The sequence below is a fragment of the Puma concolor genome, chromosome D4 (assembly GCF_028749965.1).
Source record: "Puma concolor isolate L17-30 chromosome D4, mPumCon1.1.hap2, whole genome shotgun sequence".
Lineage (NCBI taxonomy): Eukaryota > Metazoa > Chordata > Mammalia > Carnivora > Felidae > Puma > Puma concolor.
Genome location: NC_141679.1, coordinates 93,906,000 through 93,925,822, shown reverse-complemented (window position 1 = coordinate 93,925,822; position 19,823 = coordinate 93,906,000). Strand labels below are relative to the sequence as shown.

Below are 19,823 nucleotides of genomic sequence, written 5' to 3'. Positions count from 1 at the left end.
GGGCAGAGCGGAGCTCTCCTCCTGGGCTGGTGCACCAGTCCAGCCACCTCCCCCGCCCCTCGGGGCCTGGGGCCTCAGGAACCCCGGCCAGCAGGTTGGGGGGCTGGAGGGGGGCAGCCCTGGGCCTGGGGGGCGCGGGGGGTTTGCAAGACCCGGGCTGGCACTCCAGCAGGAGGGGCTCGGAGACCCCCTGAGACAGAAGGAGCCAGAGGCAGGGGCAGAGGAGAGGTGGGGGCGTGTCCTGTTAGGACCTGGGGTGCTGTGCTAATCGAGGGGGGGCGGGGCCTCCTTGCTGTCTGGAGCCTCACCCTGTGCACCTGCGGCCTCAGCCCCAAACCCCCCCAACAAGGGGAGCGCCAGCCCTTCACAGGTGGCCCAGGATGGCTCTGCTGTGGGGTTGTCTCTGGATGGCCCCACAGGGCCTTCTCGGCCCAGCCCCCTGCTGTGCTGCTGGGGTCCCCGAGAAGCCTCTGGGTAGACACCGCCCTACTTCAGGGGTGCCCCTGAGCCCCGAGGTCAGCCCACGGGGGGTTGGAGGAGTGCTGGGGGCCCGTGTGTCTAGAGAAGAGGGGTCCCAGGGCTACCTCTTTCCCGGGAGGGGCCTGGCTCTGTTCGCCCGGCCCACCAGTCCACCTGGGGGGGCCCCAGCTGGGGCCAGATGCCAGTGTCGGGGGCCAGGAGCAGAGACTGTCCCCTGTGGTGGGGTGGTGCTGTGCTTACCCCCACACCTGGCTGAGTCTGGGGCCCCAAGCGACCACCCCGGGGGAGGCACCTGTGCGGCCCCCACCAGTGCGGAGCTTGATGCTGGGCCCTGGCCATCCTGCCTGCAGCTCCCCCAGGAGGCCTTGACCAAGTGCAGCCCCCTGGCCGGGGCGCCCCCTGAGCCTCCGGTGCCTTGTGCCCTGGGATCTGTGGGGTCTTAGGCCGGGGCGCAGCAGAGCAGAGTCGTGAGTCGGGGGGGATCTTGAACCACCCCCAGCCTTGGCTCTAGGCCTGCCTTGCTGGGACAGGAGGTGGGGGGGGGGGGGGGAGGGGGACCTGAGAGCCCTGCCGGGGTCTCTGTCCTCCGAGCTGCCACCTGCTGGCAGGTCTCACGCACAGAACCACCCACTCCTCTGTCCCTCCCTGCCCCTGTGGCCCTGCAGCCTGAGCCCGGCTCTGAACCTGGGAGCCCAGGCTGGGCCTGCTCGTGGGGTCCCCGGGGCTGCCCCTGGTTGGAGGTGTGCAAGCTCGCCTTCCTCAGTGTCTGCAGCGGGCTGGCGAGGGGTTGTCGGGAATTCGAGGACCGAGCCAGGCCCCGCTAGGTGACATTTCTGCTGTGCGGTGTCTCCAGGAGCCCAGCTTTGAGGGGCCCCCAGGAGGCCACCAGCCAGCTGGGAGGGGGAAGGACAGGGCCGGGCAGGGGACACTGGAGGCAGGGAGGACGTGGGGCAGGCACCGGTCTGCAGCCAAGGTGATCTCCGGAAGCCACCCCATCCGTCAGTCAGCACTCAGGGCTCTGGATCAGACGTGGGGAGGCTAGCGGGGGCGCCTGCCCTTGGGGGGGCCAAGAGACCGGTGCTTCCAGCTTGCTCTCCTATGGATGTGTAAACCGAGGCTCAGCGTGGGAGGGGGCTTGTCCAGGGCCCCCCTGCCAACTGGGATGCAGGCAGGCCCGGTGGCCCGGTCTCCCGCTTCTCACTGCCCCTCCCTGGTCCCATCGGCGGGGCTTGCCTGGACCTAGCAGGTCCCCCAGGGTCAGCCCTCCTGCCACCCAGTGTCACCGAACACTGACAGTGCCTGCCAGAGTCCCTGTGCTCCCAGCATGTCCTGACTCTGCCTCCCAGCCATCCAGAGCAGATCCTGGCCACCTTGGCCAGTACGCGGAGGGTGCTTTAGCCTGAACACCCCGCACATCTGCATCCTCTGGGCCTGTCCGCTGGTCTAGGACCCAAACCCCAGAAGGGATGGGACTAGGGTGGAACACAGCAGGCCTCACCTCCCCCAGCTCTGGCTCCTTGCTTTTGGAGATCTGACCTGATGTCGCTGGCACCTCTGGGTCCGCCATCACTGCTGCCAGGACCCTGGTACAGACCAGTGTGATACACAAAATGGCCCGTGAGGCTGCCTGCCGAGGGCCCCGTCACTCACTCGCTCCTTCATTTGTTCATTCAGCAGCCGCTGGGGAGTGCTGTGCTGGGTGCCAGAGCCCCAGAGGCGTGGGCAGAGGGGAGCTCACTGCGGGGGCTGCCACGGTGTGTGATAGTGTCCAGGGGCGGGGCCGGGGGCGGTGGCGGCTGCTGAACCGCGTTGGGGCAGGTAGGGGGCGGGTGGCAACGTCACGTCTGGGAGGATGGCGGAGGCGGGGCAGGTGGGGTGAGGGTCCCAACCTTGTCCCGGGCCGCGCGGCTCCCTCAGGGGTGTGCAGGGGTCTGAGGGGCTGGGCCAGAGCCGGCGCTGACTGCCCCTGCCCCCCAGAGCATCCCTCGGGCCCCGTCCTCCGACGAGGAGTGCTTCTTTGACCTGCTGAGCAAGTTCCAGAGCAGCCGCATGGATGACCAGCGCTGTACCCTGGAGGAGGGTCAGCCCGGGGCCGCCGAGGCCACCGCCGCCCCCAGCCTGGAGGAGAGGGTCGGTGAGTGCCCCCGCCTCCACCCAGAGAGCTCCTCTTGTCCTTGAGGGGGGCTGGGCCAGGCTCAGCCCCCTCCCTCCACCGTCGTGCCCCCCTGAGCCTTTGCTCCCGAAGGGCGGGCGCACCAGCTGCAAAAGTGCCCCCTGTCACTGTGAGCTCCTCGTCCCCCGCCCGCCCAAGGCTGCGTCCCGGGAAGTGTGTAATCATGTCCGCCCTCCGGAACACCGTGTCAGGGCATCTCCGTCTCGGAGCGGGCGTGGGAAGCAAGGCTTTCCTCCGGCACCTTCTAGAAGCCCCCAGAGCAGGTGTGGGGCAAATGGCAGAGGAAGCTGAGAGCAGCCGGGGGCCGGGGGCCGCGGAGCCACCGCCGGGAGCCCCGTGTGCCCAGGAGTGTGGTGGGCTGGACTGGGCTCCAGCCTGACCTGCCTCGTGGGGTCCCCTTCCCTGCACCTTGTCCCCCACAGCCCGGCCCTCGCTGACGGCCTCCCCGCAGACCGAAGAGTTCTTCGACCTGATCGCCAGCTCGCAGAGCCGCCGGCTGGACGACCAGCGTGCCAGTGTAGGCAGCTTGCCTGGGCTCCGTATCACCCACAACAACCTGGGACACCTGCGTGCCGACGGGGACCCGCAGGAGCCTGGGGACGAGTTCTTCAACATGCTCATCAAGTGCCAGGTGGGCCTGCGGTCGGGGGAGGCTGGGGGCGCTCGCCCGCCTGCCCCCACCCCAGCCCCGAGGTGGCCCGGCGCCCCTATGCCCTCGTCTTGGGTGGGGGCTCCTCCCGCCCGGAGCTGGCTCTGGTCCTTCCGTCTCGGGCCGGATGGGAACTGAGTGCCTGTGAGTGCTCCGACCTGAGGCCCCTCCCGGGACCCCCCAGAGGTCACCCCGGACGTCCTCAGCCGCCCCTCACAGTACAGGAGCTCTAGCTGGGGGGGGAGCACCGGGTCCCCAATGTGGTGGCCTCGGGCCAGGCGTCAGCCCCGAGCGGGGAGGGCTCTCACCATTGTGGGGTCTGGCCACCTGCCGCTGTCCCCCACCCGCCCCGGCTGGGGCAAGGCCAGACGGCAGGCAACGGTGTCAGGAAGCCCGTGCAACGGCTGCAGGAAGGGCAGCCGCGTGGCCTGTGTGGGCCGCTGCAGTTTCCGGACGTGCCGTTCGTTCCGCAGAGCCGAGCAAGGCGCGGCCCCGGGCGAGTCCGACGAGCCTCAAAGCCGGCCCTACAGAGAGCCCCCAGCCCCCGGCCGCACCGGCTCCGATGGCCGCACCGGCTGCCGGCCTTTCTGCTCCAGACCCTGCAGAGAAGCCCAAATGCCTCGTCGGCCCCACGCCAGCCCCAGCCCCTCCGCACATCGGGCACCGGGAGCCCCCGGTCCTGTCCGCGGGGCTCCTGAATGCACCACCATCGGGGGGCCTTGGGAGCGGCACGGGAAGGCCGCCCGGCGGCCCCCTCACCCCGTGTCTGGCGGGCATCGTTCGGTCCTCTGCCCCTGGGCAGCCTGGGGGAGGCCCCTCGCCCCCGGGGCCAGGGCTGCTGGTGTGCCCGCGGAGCTGATGGTACAGGTGCACGGAGGGAGGCCCTCCCGAGCCGGCCCTGCAGCTGGACAGTGGCCCCCGCCGGGGAGTGGTGGAGTGGTGCCCGAGGCCGCCGAGCACTGGCCCAGCTGCTAGGGGGGGCCCTCCGAGGCCAACCCCCGTGTCTGTGTCTGCCCAGTCCGCCAGGATCGACGACCAGCGCTGCCCGCCTCCCGACGTGCTGCCCCGAGGCCCCACCATGCCTGACGAGGACTTCTTCAGCCTCATCCAGAGGGTGCAGGCCAAGCGGATGGACGAACAGCGGGTTGACCTCGCCGGGAGCCCGGAGCAGGAGGTCAGCGGGAGACCCGAGCCCCGGCAGCAGTGCCAGCCTGGCGCCACCTAAGGCCTTGTGACTGAAGCCAGGCCGGCCCCACCCCCGCTCCTGGACTCGGGGCCGGGGTGGGGGGGTGGGGGGCGGAGGGCTCACGGTCATCTGCCCAGAAGCCCGTTCCTCTGGAGGCCACAGCTGAGCACAGGCTCCGAGCCCTCTGGCCCTTTCCACTGTGGCAGACGCTGGGCACACAGCCCCCACATCGGCTCCCTCCCAGGGTGGCAGGCTCAGGTCAGGGCTGCCCTGGAGGGTGGCTGTGCTCCTGTCCTAGAGCAGCCCCCGGGTGGTACACGGGCCTCCCACAGGCCTGCCAGGCCTTCCCCCTGCCCCAGGTCTAGCTCTCTCCCTGCCCCAGGCCAGCCTTCCCCCTGCCCCAGGCCCGGCCCTCCCCCTGCCCCAGGTCTAGCCCTCTTCCTGCCCCAGGCCCAGCTCTCTCCCTGCCTCAGGCCCAGCCCTCCCCCTGCCCCAGGCCCAGCCTTCCCCCTGCCCCAGGCCCAGCCCTCCCCCTGCCCCAGGTCTAGCCCTCTTCCTGCCCCAGGCCCAGCTCTCTCCCTGCCCCAGGCCCAGCTCTCCCCCTGCCCCAGGTCTGCAGCTTGTTGGGTCCAAACCCTCTGTGGCGCCCCCCTGCCCTGCCCAGCTCCATCCTGCCTGGCAAATGTGAAGATGCTGTTGCCTCCCTTAAATCCCCAAAGGCCCCTCTGACGGCTTTTCTGTGGGGCTTACCAGTGACACGGACATTTCCGTCCTCCCAGAGGTGGTCCTGGGATGATGGAACCTGTTTGCCCCAGTCCCAGCCTCTCTCCCACAGGGAGGGGTCCCTCCCAGCCCTTCGGCCCTCCCACCTCCCCCAGGCTAGAGAAGGTGCGAGGTGGTCTCAGCCTGGAACCTGACACAGCAGCGGAGGCAGGCCAGGTGCCCCCACACAGAGCCGCCAGGTCCTGGCATTTCAGCCCCCCAGCCCCAGCCGGCACCCAGTCTTGACCAGGCAGGGGCAGTGGATGGGTGCGATGGGCTGTGACACCCCTCAACTCCAAGCTCCGAGGCCCAGGGACAGAGCAGGACAGGACAGAGGCCCAGGACAGGGACCGCGGCAGGGCCGGGGGCTGGCAGTGAAAGCTGGGGGGTTCAGCTCGGCCCAACCCTGGGCACCCAGCCCTCGCTGCGCCCCAAGCTGGGAAGGTGACATCACTGCCTTCTATGGGGAGGGTCCAGCCCCCACACAGCCAAGCCCACCCACGGGATTGCGCAGGAAAGGCCCCTGCCTTGGCCCGCCACCAGCCCTTCTGGAGAGCGCACCCCCCCCCCCCCCACAGCCCCGCGGCCCCCAGGGCGTGAGGTGGCCACGTCCTCCTCAGGCGGTGCCCCAGCTGAGCTCCCTCCATCTTTCTCAGAGGCCCTCCTGGCAGGGGAGGCGGCCGGACCCCCACCCTGCAGTACGGCCTGGGGGCCCTGGACTCTGATGCTCTGAAAGGTGTGGGTGGGAGCCCGGGGTGGGGGGGTCAGATGCCAGAACACGGGCCCCCCTCGGGCCCCCACATACTTGAATGTACAAGCATATTTATTGCTCACACGTGTTTGCCCTGTTGTCAGTGGGTCCTTTCCAACCCAAGAGGTACATGGTTTTTTGTTTTTCCCAAAAAAATAAAGTCTGCCAAGTGAATGCTGTCGCCTCAGGGTTAGTGCTAAGGGTGCGGGGACGCTGGTCCTTTGGGAGGCCCCAGGTGGCCGACCTTACCTGGGGAAGCAAGCCCACGGCGGGGTGACCAGCCAGTGGCGGCCAGCCACTTGGCGACAGGTTGACCCCGCCGTCCTCTGCTCTGGGAGGGGCCGTCTCGGTCCTAAGTGGACCACGTCACACGAAGCACAAGCACCTTTCCAGTCCTGAGTCCCCACCGATGCAGGGCTGCGGCTCACCCGCCCAGGACCTGCTGGGGCCACGGAGCAAGGGAGGTGTGGGGCGCCCGGGACCCCAGGCACCACCGGCGGATGCGTGCCGGGCCGCGGTCTGTGGGGGTGCAACCGAGGAGCTGGCTTGGGGGTGACACCCCCACCCAACGGCTGTCATAAGGCGCTGTGTCCCCAGGCGGAGAGGTGCTGGGTTCGGGAGACGCCTCGCTCACCAAACTCCCAGTGACCCGCTCGGCATGGGGCCCCCCCGTGACCACAGGAGGCCTGACGGTGGGGGCAGGAGTGGGGGGTCAGGAGACCCTTGAGGGCGAGGGGGCACTGGGAGGGCAAAAGCTGATTGGAGCTGCAGGATGCCATCAGGATCTGCACCTGCAGGGGCCCCGGGGAGCTGTCACTAGAGCCCCCTGAACCAGTAGTTCTGGTGCTCCCGGTGCCCTGACCAGCCTCTGCAGTCCAATAGCACGCGGTGCCATGCTGTCTCTCAGTGGCTCACATGCTAAAGGCTCCAAGGGCTGTGGTTTCCACAGGAAGCGACAGCGCAGGAAGCTTGAGTGGCTCTGGGAGTGGGGGCCGCCCCAGGTTGGCTGGTACCTGGCCATGGGGTGCACTCAGGGGCAAGTCTTTTCCCATCTCCAGGCACTAACCCTGGGAGGGGCAGTGCCCCCAGGGTCGGCAGGGCCCAGCCATCAAGCATTAGAATACAGGAGGTGGAACGTATGGTCTATACCTATCTCCAGACCACAGGTCTCAGTTTCCTCATCTGTGAAGGGAGGGACTGGCCTGGGCCACCCTCCTGTGCCCGGCTCTGCACTGTCAGTCCAGCAGGCTCCCTGCCTGCCACCCCCCCCTCCCGCCGCTGAACTTTGGTCTCAACCCTCTGGGGACAGTGAGCGGCTAGGCCCAGGCCCAGCCCTGCCTCCTGTGCCCACGTCGGGGAGCAGCCCCCCTCCCCTGCCCGGGGGCTGGCTGAGCACCCAGGCCGGCAGTCTCCACAAACGGCACAGGAGGCACTGAGGGGGAATAATAGATGGTTGTCTTCCAGGGGAAAGACAGGGGGTAATCGAGTCAAAGCACAAACTGTCAACGCCCCGCAGAACAATGACAAAGCTCCGGGCGCTGATGGGGGCGCAGAGTCAGGAGCCCAGATCCTGCCAGGATCTGCGAGACTGCGGCTGGTGATAGTGGTGAAGGTCACGCTTCTGGAAATAAACACGCTTCGATCCCGAACGTGGGGCACACGGCCCCCCCGCCCGTCAGACAGCAGCCGACACTCCCACCCCCTCGCCCCCACGGCCACCCAGCTCAGCTGTGGCCACAGCGGGCGGCCTGATTTGCTGACTTCGTTTGGCCGGCAGCCAAGGGTCAGGGCTGAGGTCGGCGCTGGCTCCTGAGCGCTGTCCAGGTGTCGGGGGGAGGAAGGAAGGTCTGGAGAGCCGCCCTGTGTCTGGCCAGAGGGACAGGACCCATGGGGGGTGGGGTGCTGATCCTCCCCAGGAAGACCAGTGGCTGATCAGCCATCCCTTCTAGGCCTCCCCCAGACCCAGCAAGGCTGGAGCCACGAGTCTGAGCCACCCCATGCCTGTCCCAAATCTTGTCTTCCTGTCCTTTCACCTGACAGGGCATCACCGTTAGCGTCTTCATCTTCTGCTGGGAAGGCAGAGGTTCAGAGGGGCAAAGGGACCTGCCCAGGGCCACCCGGCCACGGCCTGGAGGGGCTCAGGCTCCCCATCCAGCCGCTTCCCACACGGACACAGCTGGAAGGCGAGTCCTCTGTGCAGGGGGACAGGGGAGGGCCAGGGTCTTGCTGCTGCAGAAGGCCCTGGCCAGCAGCACCTGGCGGGGCTCCTGGGAGTCGTTTCGGACTCTGGAACCAGGGACAACAAGAAGGCCCCAGGGCCCATCGTGTCTGAGTGATGTTTGTTTATTGACAGAAAACAGGCAAGTCCGGAAGGGCCCAGGGCTGAAGCATCTTCTTGAAGGCAGAGGCAGGGTCAGCTAGGCTCCGTCTTGCCAGGGTGAGTGGGATCCTGGTCCTCACTCGCTTCTGAAGCAGAGGTGGATTTGGGGTTCCCTGCAGCCTCTAAAACCAGCTCTAGGGCCCCATCACCAGCCACTCGGCACACCTTCTCCCCTTTGGCCGCCAGGATTTCTTCGATATTCCTGAGAGACGAGGAGGCACCGTGACACTCCAGGCCCAGAGCCCATCCCGTACCTTGGTCCTTCAGGGGAACCCCAAGGCCGGGCTCGAGCCAGGAATGTGGGTCCCCACACTGGTGTGCCATCAAGGGCCCTGCATGCTGACCTGAGGGACCTCCAGAGCCCCCAGAGGAAGGTGCTGTTACCATCCCGTTCACAAGTAGGACGGACACTCGCTCAGAAGCCGAACTGAAGTGCCCGGGGCCACCGGCCAGGAGGATCCCGACCACTGCCCCCCACTGCTCTCCACAGGAGGGATCCACACCGCCTCACACACGCCCCAGGTCTGGTGTGACCGACCAGCCAGCACCGGCAGAAGAGGAGCTAGGACCCTGCTCGGGAGCGGGCACTGCACAAAACTTTGCAGGGGAAGGAAGGAGCCACAGAATGAAAGGGAGTCACGGCTGCAAGAGTCGCCTAGTCTGACCCCTCACTTTAGCGGGGGCCCAGAGCCCTGACACGTAACTGGGTCTTGCAGACCCCAAAGGCCACACCGGTGAGGGCAGAGGTCAGGCAGTAAAGCGGGACCAAAGTGGGCTGGTCTAGGGTGGAAAAGTTTAGCAAAGAAAAACAAGTCTCTCCTGGGGACTTATGCCGAAGTTCCTTGTTCACCTGAAACTTAAACTTAACGGCTCCTCCTGCATTGACAAGGCTGGGGAAGTGGACTGGAAGGGCGCCCCAGGGAAAGGTGGGGCGGGGCTCCTGACCCACCAGGCCAGCCCTGGCACACAGGCCTCTGTCCCCCCACCCCTGTCCAGGCAGCCTCACCTCTTCCCATCCAGGTCCGAGAACCAGCCCAGGTTGTCGGCGATGATGTGGTGATTCTGGCAGCCGGGGCAGGTCACGATGACCACGCCCTGGTGATAGGCCAGCTTGGAGATGCGCTTGGAGGACCGAGTCCCACAGACCTGGGGGAGACCCGCAGCCCAGGTGAGTCCAAGTACTTGGCCCCGCCCCTCAAGGAAGACCCCGCCCCCTCTGAGGATGAACTCCATCCCTGGGCAGGGCCTGCCCTCTCCGGAAGGGCCGGCCCTTTCTGAGACAGCCCACCCCGATCCCGGAAAGGCCCCGCCCCTGGGAGACAACTCCACCCCTCCGCGCAGGCCCACCCCTCTCCTGGAAAGGCCCGCCCCTCTCCTGGAAAGGCCCGCCCCCGAATGTAGCCTCACCTCTCTCCAGGAAAGAACCCGCCCCCCCCGGATAGCCCTGTCCCTTCATGCTGTCCTGCCGCCGGCACAGGGCACCTCTATCCCGCCGCGCCAGGCAGCACCAGATGCAGACCCAGCCTTGCACCCGTTGCGCGCTCACCTTGCAAGTGTAGACAAGCTGGTAGTGCGCGGACCCGGGCCGCGGAGCCGAGCTCAAGCGCCGCCAGCCCCAGACCCCGGCCCGCCTTCTCCCCGCGGCCCCTGGGCCTGCCCCGCGTCCCCACAGCCACCTCAGGCCGGGCCCCCGGGGCCGCGTGCGGCTTAGCAGCGGCCCAACGCGCCCCAGCGCGGCCCGCAGCATCGCGCCCTCCGACCTCGGTCTCCCGCCTTGCCCCGCCTCGCTCCACCTCGCCCCGCCTCGCTCCACCTCGCCCCGCCTCGCTCCACCTCGCTCCACCTCGCCCCGCCTCGCTGGAGGCCGCGCAGCCGCCATCTTGGAAGCGGGCACGCGACGGAAGCGGCCCTTTCCGGCTTCCGTCCGCCGACGGGCAGGCTGTGCTCTACTGCCCCCTGGAGGCGGGAGGTGCACGCGCGGCTGGGAGGTACACGCGGGAGCGAAGCCACCAGAGGCGACGGTGCTGGGACGGCAGTCCTTTATTTATGAAACTGCATTTCTGACACTGCTGCACGCATCTGCGTCGCACAGACAGAGCACGCCTGTGCAAATCACGGTGCGTGGGCGCCGGCGTGCCTGCGCCCCTCGGGCTCGGCGCCCCGTCCTCCTCGCATGCCGGGCTGGCTAGGAGCCCTCCGTGTCGGTGTTGTCGCTGCCCGTGGTGTTCTCCCAGTCCGCCTCCCCCTGCCTCGAGCCGTGCTGCAGCTTTCTGAGGGCGCGCTTCCTGCAGAGGCGAGCGGGTGTCAGCAAGGCCGCAGCGCCCCTCCTCGGCCGGCTCTCTCGAAGCCCGCCTGGGGCAGCCAACCGCCCGCGCGGCGCACCTGCGGTAGTTCTCGAAGCTCTCCTTGAGGCGCCGCCGCTCCTTCTCCGGGGGCTCGCCGCCGCTCAGGCCGGCGTTCTGGGGGAGGAGAGCGGCTCAGGCTCCCAGGGGACCCCCCCCCCCCCCCGCCCCTGGGACACAGAGCCAGCTTGGCGCGGGCTCCAAGCCGGCGTCCCTTCTACGACAGCGCGCGGGGCCGCCTGCTCCCACCCAGAGCCGCACAGGAGACTGGCTTTCCGCGGCTGCCACGCCCTGGCCCGACCAGGCTGCTTCGTCCGGGAAGGGAGGACTAGGCTTCCTGTTTCCAACAGCGCACCCCAAGACCGCACTGGGCAGAGTCCCTTGCAACCACCCCCAGGCATCCAGGTTGAACAGTCACCCTCCCTGGGCTCCGTCACACGGAAGCCCGTGTCGGGGGCATCCTAGGGCTGCAGGGACCCCTGCCCCCCCAGGAAGCCTTACCTTGGGGATCAGTGGAAGCGGTTCCTCCTGCAGAGCCTCAGGGGGCTGCTGTGGGCTGTCCCTGTTGGCGGGGCCACCTGGAATGGAGAGTTAGGCCTGTGGGTCCTACCCAGCAGCTGGGACCACGCTTAGCATAGTCAACACCCGGCCACCTGCCCACCCCCGCTGCTTCTGGGTCAGTCCTGCATCATCTCCTGGGTCCTCACTCGGACCCCTAGAGGTCTCCCATTGTGTAGATGAGGGGACTGGGGCTCAGAGATGTCACTCCCCACTCCTGACTCCCTCTAGGCAGGCAGAGGCTGCTGGAAGCCCACCAAGCAGTGCCCCAGCATCCAACCCTGCTCCTCCGGGTTGGGGCCGGGGCACTGCACCAGTTGGGAACAGAACGTTCCAGGCTGCCAGGTCCTCTCAGAATTTGTCAGGGCCTGCACGGGCCCAGGGCTCAGGACCCTCGAACAGAAGGTGCTCTGATGGGCTGGCTCCCCTAACTGGCCGTGATGGGAGACTGGACATCCAGTCTCAGCAACATCACAGGGGAAGAGGCCAGACCCTGTGAAGGCCAGGCTTCTGACCCTGAAGCCCGTCCTGACTCTTTCGAGGGGCCATTGCCACCCCTGGGTTGGGGCTCGCAGACCTCCCCCTAACACTGTCTGCTGGGTCCTGACCGCCTGCCCCCATGTTGGGACTGGCTCCAAGGCCTGTAGCTCAGGTCTCCGGGCAGCAGCAGGCTTCCCAGCTCCCTCACTTCTGCACTGGCTGCTCCTCCTTTTGCCTTCTTTGGAGGCCGGTGGCGAGGCCTGATGCTGAGGACGTCTGTCTGGCCTCCCGCACCACCCCTGAGGCGGCCCCTCCCCACCTCCCCTCTGACAGCCACGTTCAGAGAGAACCCCTTGAGCCCTCCTCACTCCTCCAGGCCGTCTCCCTGCTGCCCCTGTGCCTGGCCCTGAGATGGCCCACCTTCCCCGCTGTCTGCATCTCCTACACTGGACTTGCCCTGCCCCCTACCCAGGAAGACGCCGGGGGAGAGCAGAAGGCCACACTCTGCTTTCCGGACCCAGAGTGGGCTCCGATGGAGGGATGCGCTCTCAACATTGGAGATGGGGCATGGGCCCTGCACATGGGCTCTTGTCTGCTCGCTGGGGAGCCTGGAGGATTTCTCGTGCCTCTGAGCCTCAATGTCCCCAACCGTAAGGTCAGGTTGTGAAGGATCAGTGGATGGGGCCGTGCACGCCCAGGGTCAGGGCTGGTGCCAAGTCAGGGCGACGAGTAGGCCTTGGCCAGACTCGTCCATGAGAGGCCGCTCCCCTCCTCACCTTTGTCTGACAGCCGGGTGGCCTCCAGGTCCGGGGGTAGCGAGAGCTTCCAGGGAGAGACAGGCATCCAGTTAGGTGGCCACCCTCCCGAGACCCACCTCCCCTGCCGTGCTGCTCTTTGGCAACTGGGCAGGAAGGCCTCTCTGCCCTCCTAACGCCTGGGAGAAGAGCGCCTGGCCCAGCTCCCACAGGGGACTGCGGTCTGGCAGAGGCTGTGGCCCAGAGCCTACCCCGAGGTTCACACTCACATCCTGGGAGTTCCTGGGTGAGCTGTCCTCCAGGTCAGAGCTCTGTGGTCACAGAGGAGGAGGCCATCAGCAGGACGTGGGGAAACGCAGTCACCCCAGGCATGGGGTAGTGTGGGGCATGGTGAGGGGCCCCAGGCCAGCCGCTGTGCTCCAGGGAGGTCCTCCTCTCCAGGCCACGACTGGCTCGGGCCCCTGGCCAGAACGTCTCTCCCTCCCTCTCGTGCCACCCAGAATGGCCTGCCAGAACCTGAGCTGTGCCACACCCTGTACCCCACCAGGAGGAGGGCCCTTTGCATTGACGGAGGGGGCTCGGGAAGGCCGGGGATGCGCCCTGATCACCGGCAGAGCAGTATCCGGGCCAGGACCAGGGCCGGGGCCGCCCGGCGGCCCTTCCTGTGGGCCTGGGGTCTCTGGAGACACACTTGCCCCTGAGGGCCACTGCCCGCTGTCCTACGGTGGCTGCAGCTATGCCCAGCGGGCGCTACACAGGTCCCCAGCCCCCAGGAGACCCACCAGGACGAGCGTCTCCAGCTGCTGCCGCTTGAGCCTGCCCTCCAGGGCCAGCCGCTGGCCCTCACACTGGAACAGCTGTAGCTGCAACTCGTCGGCCTTCTCGGCCAGCTCGCGGACCTGCTTTCGCAGCGCGTCCTTCTCCTGCAGGCTCCGAGAGTGCTGTGTGTGCAGCTCCTCCCGCGTGGCAATGGCCTGCGGGGATGGCAGGGGGCAGGCGCGGGGATGGCGAGGCGGGTGCCTGGAGGCCCCAGTCCCGCCCCCGCCTCTCTGCCGGCCTAGGGTGGTGCTTGAGGGCTGGCGCAGGTAATAGGGGCTCATGATGGGAAGCGGAGGGCTCAGAAAAGGTGAAGCTGAAACCTGCAGCCTCGTCTCAGAGCAGTCCCTGCCGACCCCCGTGCCCCCCGAGACTCCTCCCCGTGCGCGCATCCAGCACACGCTTCCGCCCCTTGCACGGCTTTCACTGGGTTCGCGTGGCTTGATGTCCGGAACGTGGTTGTTAGCGGCTGTGTTAACGTGCTGTATCGCGCCCGTCCCTCCGGGAGGACGTGCCGCACGTACAAACGCGGGACAGCCGGACCGCACCTGAGGACGCAGCTCTGACCCACCTGCAGCAGCAGCCACCAGCCTGCCCGACGCCCACGGTGACCAGCCCGGCGCGGGGGCGGGCCCTACCGGAGTCACAACCGGTCTTCTGTCCGTACCAACAATCCAGGAAGCTAAACCACGTCCCCTGGAACGGTCGGCCCCCAACAGCCAGGACTTGATGGGTCACCGAGAACTGCCATTTCTGTGCCTGCTTCCCACTTAGGACCAACCTGAGACAACCCTACCCACTCCCCTCGGCTGCCTGGCCCTAGTGTCCCTGGCTGACGGCCTGCCTCTGGTGGCTACGAGCTGTCCCCTCCTGAGCCCTGCTCCAGCAGCCCCGCTGTGAGCTGGGCTGCCCCACTTCCCACTGTGTCCAGCACCGGGGCACCGAGCTCTCTCCGCGTTACCGTCCTCCCTGTGGGAAACGTCTTCAGACGTGTAACTGCACAGTTAGGGGCTCCTAATAGAGGTGGCCGGTTACCCTCCAGAATGTCACCGGGGCACTGAGTGTAGCTGATTAGAAAAGACCCAGGTGACGTGATGGGAAGGTGGTGGGAAGCAGTGAGTGGACGCAGCCCCAGACGGACTTGCGCAGCTCCTGTTCCCAGGAGTGCGGCCAGCCAAGGTGTCCACGGTTTTTTAATTTAAAAAACTAGTTGCCAATTACAATAGTTTGCGTTTTTGTTAACACAAAAACGAAACTATATGCACACCAAACAAAATCTGAAAGTACAACCCGCTGTGGGGTATGGGGTTCCCGGCAACAGGCGGGGGTGGCGGTGGGGGAAGGGGGTCACCTCGCTATCACCCACGTCTCTCAAAAGCACATATTGGTTTTGTTATTTAAAAGCACTCTGATATCGGGGCGCCTGGGGGGCTCAGTCGGTTAAGCATCCAACTCTTGATTTTGGCTCAGGTCCTGATCTCACAGTTCGTGGGTTCAAGCCCCACATGGGGCTCTGTGCTGACAGCGTGGAGCCTGCTTGGGACTCTCTCTCCCCCTGTCTGTCCCTCCCCCACTCGTGCTCTCTCAAAATAAGTAACTAAACTTAATAAAAAGAAAGAAAAGGCACTCTGACAACTGCCCTCCCCTAAAACCTCCTGTCCTGGAGGCCACACGACCCGGGAGCGACCCCTGCCGCGACCTCACCCGCAGGCGTCCTGGCAGGTGGGAGGCGGCACCTACCTGGTCCCTCTCGGAGGCGACCTCTTCCATCTGGTGCAGGACGGCCGCGATGCGGTCCTTGTACATCTCGCAGTCCTTCCGTAGGGCCAGACACTGCAGCTCGAACACCTCCTTCTCCTCCACGCACTACGGGAGCCAGCCGCTAGCCCCCACCGCCTGTGCCCGCCCCGCCCCTGGTCAGGCCCAGCTGGGTCCCTGCAGGCCCTCAGCTTCCAGACTGGCCTGGGGCAGTGGGGGGAGAGGAGGCCAGGCCCCCGCGCCTCCGCCCCAGGGAAGGAGTGAGGTAGGGGGGCTGTGCAGCTGAGTGCGCACGGGGCAGCCCCCCAAGCCCACCCAGCCGGCCCCAGCTGTGTACCCGGGCGCGCAGAGCCTCGCCCTGTCGCAGATCCTTGCGCAGGGACAGGATGGTGTTGGCTTTCTCCTGGTGCTCCCGCAGCGCCTGCCTCCAGTCCGCCTCCAGCACCTGGATGTACGGGCTGCTCTTGTCCGGCGTTCCTTCCTGCGGGCGGCGAAGGGGAGAGAGCGGCAGGGAAGCGGCCGGGCTTCAGGGGGGCCCTACTCTCCGCACCGCACCGGCGTCCTGCCAGGCGCCCTCCACCCGGGGCCCCCAGCTCCTGCTTGCACCCCCCACCCGCAAGGGGCCCCCAGTCCCGCGCATGCCACCCCCACCCGGGGCCCCCTAGTCCCGCGTATGTCTCACCCACACCCGCAGGGGGGCCCCCAGTCCCGCGCCTGCCCCGCCCACACCCGCGCTTTGGCCTCCAGTCCCGCGCCTGCCCCGCCCACACCCGCGCTATGGCCTCCAGTCCCGCGCCTGCCCCGCCCACACCCGCACATTGGCCTCCAGTCCCGCGCCTGCCCCGCCCACACCCGCACATTGGCCTCCAGTCCCGCGCCTGCCCCGCCCACGCCCGCGCATTGGCCTCCAGTCCCGCGCCTGCCCCGCCCACACCCGCGCATTGGCCTCCAGTCCCGCGCCTGCCCCGCCCACACCCGCGCATTGGCCTCCAGTCCCGCGCCTGCCCCGCCCACACCCGCGCATTGGCCTCCAGTCCCGCGCCTGCCCCGCCCACACCCGCGCATTGGCCTCCAGTCCCGCGCCTGCCCCGCCCACACCTGCGCCGCGGCCTCCAGCTCCTGCACGCGCGCGTGCAGCAAGGCCTTCTCCTGCTGCAGCTCCCACAGCAGCTCCTGGCTGGGCCGCTGCTCCATGGCGTGGCGGAGCTTCAGCGTGTGTCTGCGCTCCACCCTGCAGTCGTCCTCCGCCTTCATGAGGCTGTGCTTGAGCCGCTCGATCTGCGGGAGACCCTGTCAGCCCTCCGGCCGCACCGTGCCCGGCACCCCCCCGCCCCCCAGCCCCGCAGCTCCGCAGCCGCGGGGAGCCCGGGCACCTCCAGCTGCAGGTCGCGGGTCCGCATGAGCGCGGCGCCCTTCTCCTCGCTCTGGCGGGCCAGGCGCATGGCCAGCTCGTAGTTCTCGTCCTTGCAGCGCTTGAGCTCGCGGCTGCCCGCCTCCAGCTCCTCCTTGAGCCGCTGCACGCGCTCCTGGTGCTTGCGCAGCAGGCTGTCCTTCACCCGCAGCTCCTTGATGAGGTCGTCCTTGGAGCTCAGCAGCTGCGTCAGGTCCTGAGCCTTCCTCTGCAGCTTCAGCACCTCGCTCATCAGCAGCTGCGTCAGGCCCGACTCCCCGGATGCGTCTGCGGGCGGCCGCATCAGAGGGCCCGCCTGGTCCCCCGCCGCACCGCAACCTGGCCCCGGGGCTTGAGGACCAGCCCCCCCCCCGCCGCCCCCTCGGGGGACGCACACCACCCCAAGGCGCTGGTGTTCCCCTTCGAGGAAGCAGGCTGAGATCCTGACTCGCCCCCGGGCAGGCAGGCGCTGGGCTCGGGCAGGGTCAGCACGGGTCTGTCTTTCCTCCACCAGAGTGAGAAGCAGCGGCACAGAGCCCCGATGCCGGCACTCCCGTGTGCCCCTCACGCTTCCTTTTGTCCCCAGTTCATCCCTCGGGAGACGAGCCATCGGGCCTGTCGGCGAGGGCCCCAGGCCTCACCGATAATCATGGAGAAGACGCGGGTGGGCTCCTTGCCGGTGACCTTCTTGTACAGCTGCGGGTAGTAGAGCTCCAGGCTCTCTAGGAAGGCCACGTAGCCCTTGTGGCCGGTCCGCTGCAGGATGTCCAGGAGCACGCCTGAAAGCACGTGCCCTGGGCGCTGAGCTGCCGTGGGCCGGGTCCCATCGGGCCCGCCTGCCGCCCACCCGGCCCGGCTGGCCCGCAAGTGCCACAGCCCCCGGCAGACGGGCCGTGGGGCGGGGGGAGGGGGGTGCGGGGGAGGGGCGCGCTCCCGGCTGAGGCGGCACTGACCCACTTTCCGCTTGCGGATGACCAGGTTGGGGTCACTGAGCACCTGCTCCTCGTCATCAGGGTTCAGCACCTTGCACTGCCGCAGGTAGGGCGTGATGCGTGAGGGGTCTATGACGGAGATGAGCTTCACGCGGAAGCTCTCCAGGGCGCTCCAACACTCGTCCTCGTTCTCGTAGTCCGACATGGCAGTGGCTCGGCTGCGCTCTGGACGGCTGTCTGGAGGGCGTGTCCGGGATGCTAGCTCACCCAGGGCAGTGCTCTCAGCCTCCCCTGGGCCCGGCTACCACCACCCCCCCCCCCCCCGCCGCCCCCCGCCCCCCCCCTCCTGGGCTTTCTGTCAACAGTGTGCTGACGATCGTCGGGGGAGATGTGGAGGTGCTCTGGGGGCTGGTGGTGGCCCACAACCCCCATGCCCTGCTCTGGCCTCTGTGACCCCCGCCCACGGGCAGATGTGGGGAGGGAGGCGCCGGGGCCAGGCCGTGCTGTGCGGGACTTCCTCCTTCCCAGACGTGGCGCCCGCTCAGGCCTAGCCCCACCGCCTCCTCTCCTTCCGGTGGCCGGCTGGTGATGCAACAGCGGGCACGGGAAGGGTGAGTGTGGACCGCCCACGGGAGAGGGGCCAGCCCCAAGGCCACTCTGGCACGCTCTGCAGGCTCCCAGGTCCCGGGCACCTGCCACCTGTGGGCTCCTCTCTCTGAGGCGGAGGCCCGCTCCTGGCCATGCCTGACAAGGGGGCCATCCACATTGGGACCGTCCACCGCTGCTCCCTTCCGTTGGCAGGCGGGAACCACTCCCTTCGGGCCTGGGCCACACCAGAGGCGGCCGTGTGGTCGTGCTCTCCTCTGGGTGGGTGGTGGGTTCAGAGAGGCCCTGACCTGCCGCCAGGCAGCCCTCAGCCAGTGTGGGAATCCCGCCCCCAGACGCAGGTGGCAACAGGCAGAGTCTTTGGAGGAGCTTCTCTGATTTCCTGCGGCCCTCAGTCACCCTATCCAGCCAGAAACAGACGGCGACTTGGGATGGCCCTTGTGACATTGAGCGCTCCCTGCCTTTCCTGCCTAAAATCCACAGGTGCCACACCTGGCCCCCTGCTGCGAGCCCCCCTGTGATGAGCAAACAGGTTCCGGGCGGCTCTGAAGGGGGACAGGGCACTTGGTGCCCTTCTGGGGTCCTTGTCTGAGGACCCTGCTCCCTGCCCCAGGAACCCTGAGCAGAGCCGGGCATCTTCCCGGCCTCCTTCAGAAAGGGGGGCAGACCCACCTACCTCAGGGTCCTTGAGGGGCACCTGTGCAGTGGGACGCTGGCCAGCCCAGGCCACCCTGATCGACGGACAGGAGGAGGTGCCGTCAGCAGCCCGGGAGGAAAGCCGTGCACTTCCTGCTGGTGCTGGTTAGCTCCACGGAGCCCGAGCAGGTCCTCCCCGAGGGAGCCGGTCTCTGGGGCTGCCTTCTGATTCGCCCGCCTGGCAGGGCCCGGGAGGCGGGGCGCAGGGAAGTGGAAGTCCCGCTGGGGCCTGAGGCCCAGCCCTGGCACCACTAAACCCAAGCGTGGGCAAGGGCCCTCTCGAGGCTGTAGGAGGCCGGTTCGCCAGCTGGGCTGATCTGGCCTGGATGCAAGCTTCCAGAGGTTTCTCCAGAAGGGGCCGGCTGGAAACCGGTGTGGGCGGCTGGCCAGGTGCAGGTGGAGACCCGAGGGTACTGGGCCCGACTCTTGGGATCTCAGCCGGGTGCTGGGCCAGCACGCGTCTCCGTCACCGGAGGGCCGAAGCATAGTGTCCAAAGAGGGGGCCTTGCCTGCCCCACACGGCCGCCAGCCCGCGCTATAGCTAGTCCCCTCCTGGGTGTCCCCACTCCACAACTTCTGCCACGACACGTGGCACTGACAGCAGGCTTCCGGGACCCCGAGGCCACGCCCCATGACCCCACAAACCGGTGTCAGAAGGGGTGTTGACCAGCCAGCAGAGCCCGGGCCGGTGGCCAGGGCCACCGGCCCTCCGTGGCCTCCACCCCTCAGCTGTGCCGGGAACCCCCAGGCCAACGCCTCACCGGTGCAGCCGTACTGGTTGAACCCAGATGCCGGCTGCCGGGTTGAGGCAACAGCTAAGGAGAGGCGGGACAGGCAAGGCAGGTCCTGACCAGCGCTCCCGCCCCACCTCCTCCAGGCAGCTGCCTCTCGCCCGACCGGCTCCCTGCCTGTCCTGTCTCGAGCCTCAGGGGTCCGGGCACAAGTCAACGCTGCTGAGCGGGGTGCGGGTGGGGCACCGAGGCAGCTGGCCTCTCCTTGCAGGTCTCTGGGAGGCCTCCAGGAGCAGCCAGCCCTGGGTCCCGGGGAATGGGTCCCGTTCCCCTACTTTGTAACATGAGGCTGAGGAAGGCGTTTCCTGTACGGCGGGG

At 67.8% G+C, this 19,823-nt stretch overlaps 3 protein-coding genes across 9 annotated transcripts in view; 1 reads left to right on the top strand and 2 right to left on the bottom strand.

Moving 5' to 3' along the window:
• Window positions 1–6,175, top strand: part of GPSM1 (G protein signaling modulator 1) — a 28,111-nt gene extending 21,936 nt beyond the window's left edge. For 2 of the 5 annotated variants that reach the window (XM_086684506.1, XM_086684504.1), the window contains exons 12-15: window positions 2,458–2,614; window positions 3,076–3,284; window positions 4,321–4,847; window positions 4,893–6,175. In XM_086684506.1, coding sequence (XP_086540632.1) covers window positions 2,458–2,614; window positions 3,076–3,284; window positions 4,321–4,527 — 573 coding nt within the window. In that variant the 3' untranslated portion in view covers window positions 4,528–4,847; window positions 4,893–6,175. Of the gene's footprint in view, window positions 1–2,457; window positions 2,615–3,075; window positions 3,285–3,775; window positions 4,297–4,320; window positions 4,848–4,892 lie in introns of those variants that run through there. The other 3 variants (XM_086684503.1, XM_086684505.1, XM_086684507.1) reach the window with 3 other exon arrangements.
• Window positions 6,176–8,328: 2,153 nt separating this feature from the next.
• On the bottom strand, window positions 8,329–10,173 carry DNLZ (DNL-type zinc finger). Its single transcript, XM_086684514.1, has 3 exons — window positions 9,928–10,173; window positions 9,388–9,527; window positions 8,329–8,583 (listed from the first exon to the last, which is right to left on the bottom strand). The coding sequence occupies exons 1-3, from the start codon at window positions 10,126–10,128 to the stop codon at window positions 8,415–8,417; spliced, it is 510 nt and encodes a 169-aa protein (XP_086540640.1). The 5' UTR covers window positions 10,129–10,173; the 3' UTR covers window positions 8,329–8,414.
• Window positions 10,174–10,403: 230 nt separating this feature from the next.
• CARD9 (caspase recruitment domain family member 9) lies at window positions 10,404–19,713 on the bottom strand. 3 transcript variants are annotated; one of them, XM_086684508.1, is made up of 13 exons: window positions 18,695–19,713; window positions 17,434–17,649; window positions 17,122–17,259; window positions 16,464–16,768; window positions 16,189–16,368; window positions 15,428–15,571; window positions 15,073–15,198; window positions 13,299–13,490; window positions 12,768–12,827; window positions 12,538–12,583; window positions 11,225–11,301; window positions 10,764–10,840; window positions 10,404–10,666 (listed from the first exon to the last, which is right to left on the bottom strand). In XM_086684508.1, the coding sequence occupies exons 2-13, from the start codon at window positions 17,615–17,617 to the stop codon at window positions 10,567–10,569; spliced, it is 1,629 nt and encodes a 542-aa protein (XP_086540634.1). In that variant the 5' UTR covers window positions 17,618–17,649; window positions 18,695–19,713; the 3' UTR covers window positions 10,404–10,566. The 3 variants fall into 3 exon arrangements, with proteins under 3 accessions (XP_086540634.1, XP_086540635.1, XP_086540636.1); XM_086684509.1 differs by having other exon boundaries at window positions 12,786–12,827; XM_086684510.1 differs by lacking the exon at window positions 12,768–12,827.
• Between the last annotated feature and the right edge of the window lie 110 nt (window positions 19,714–19,823).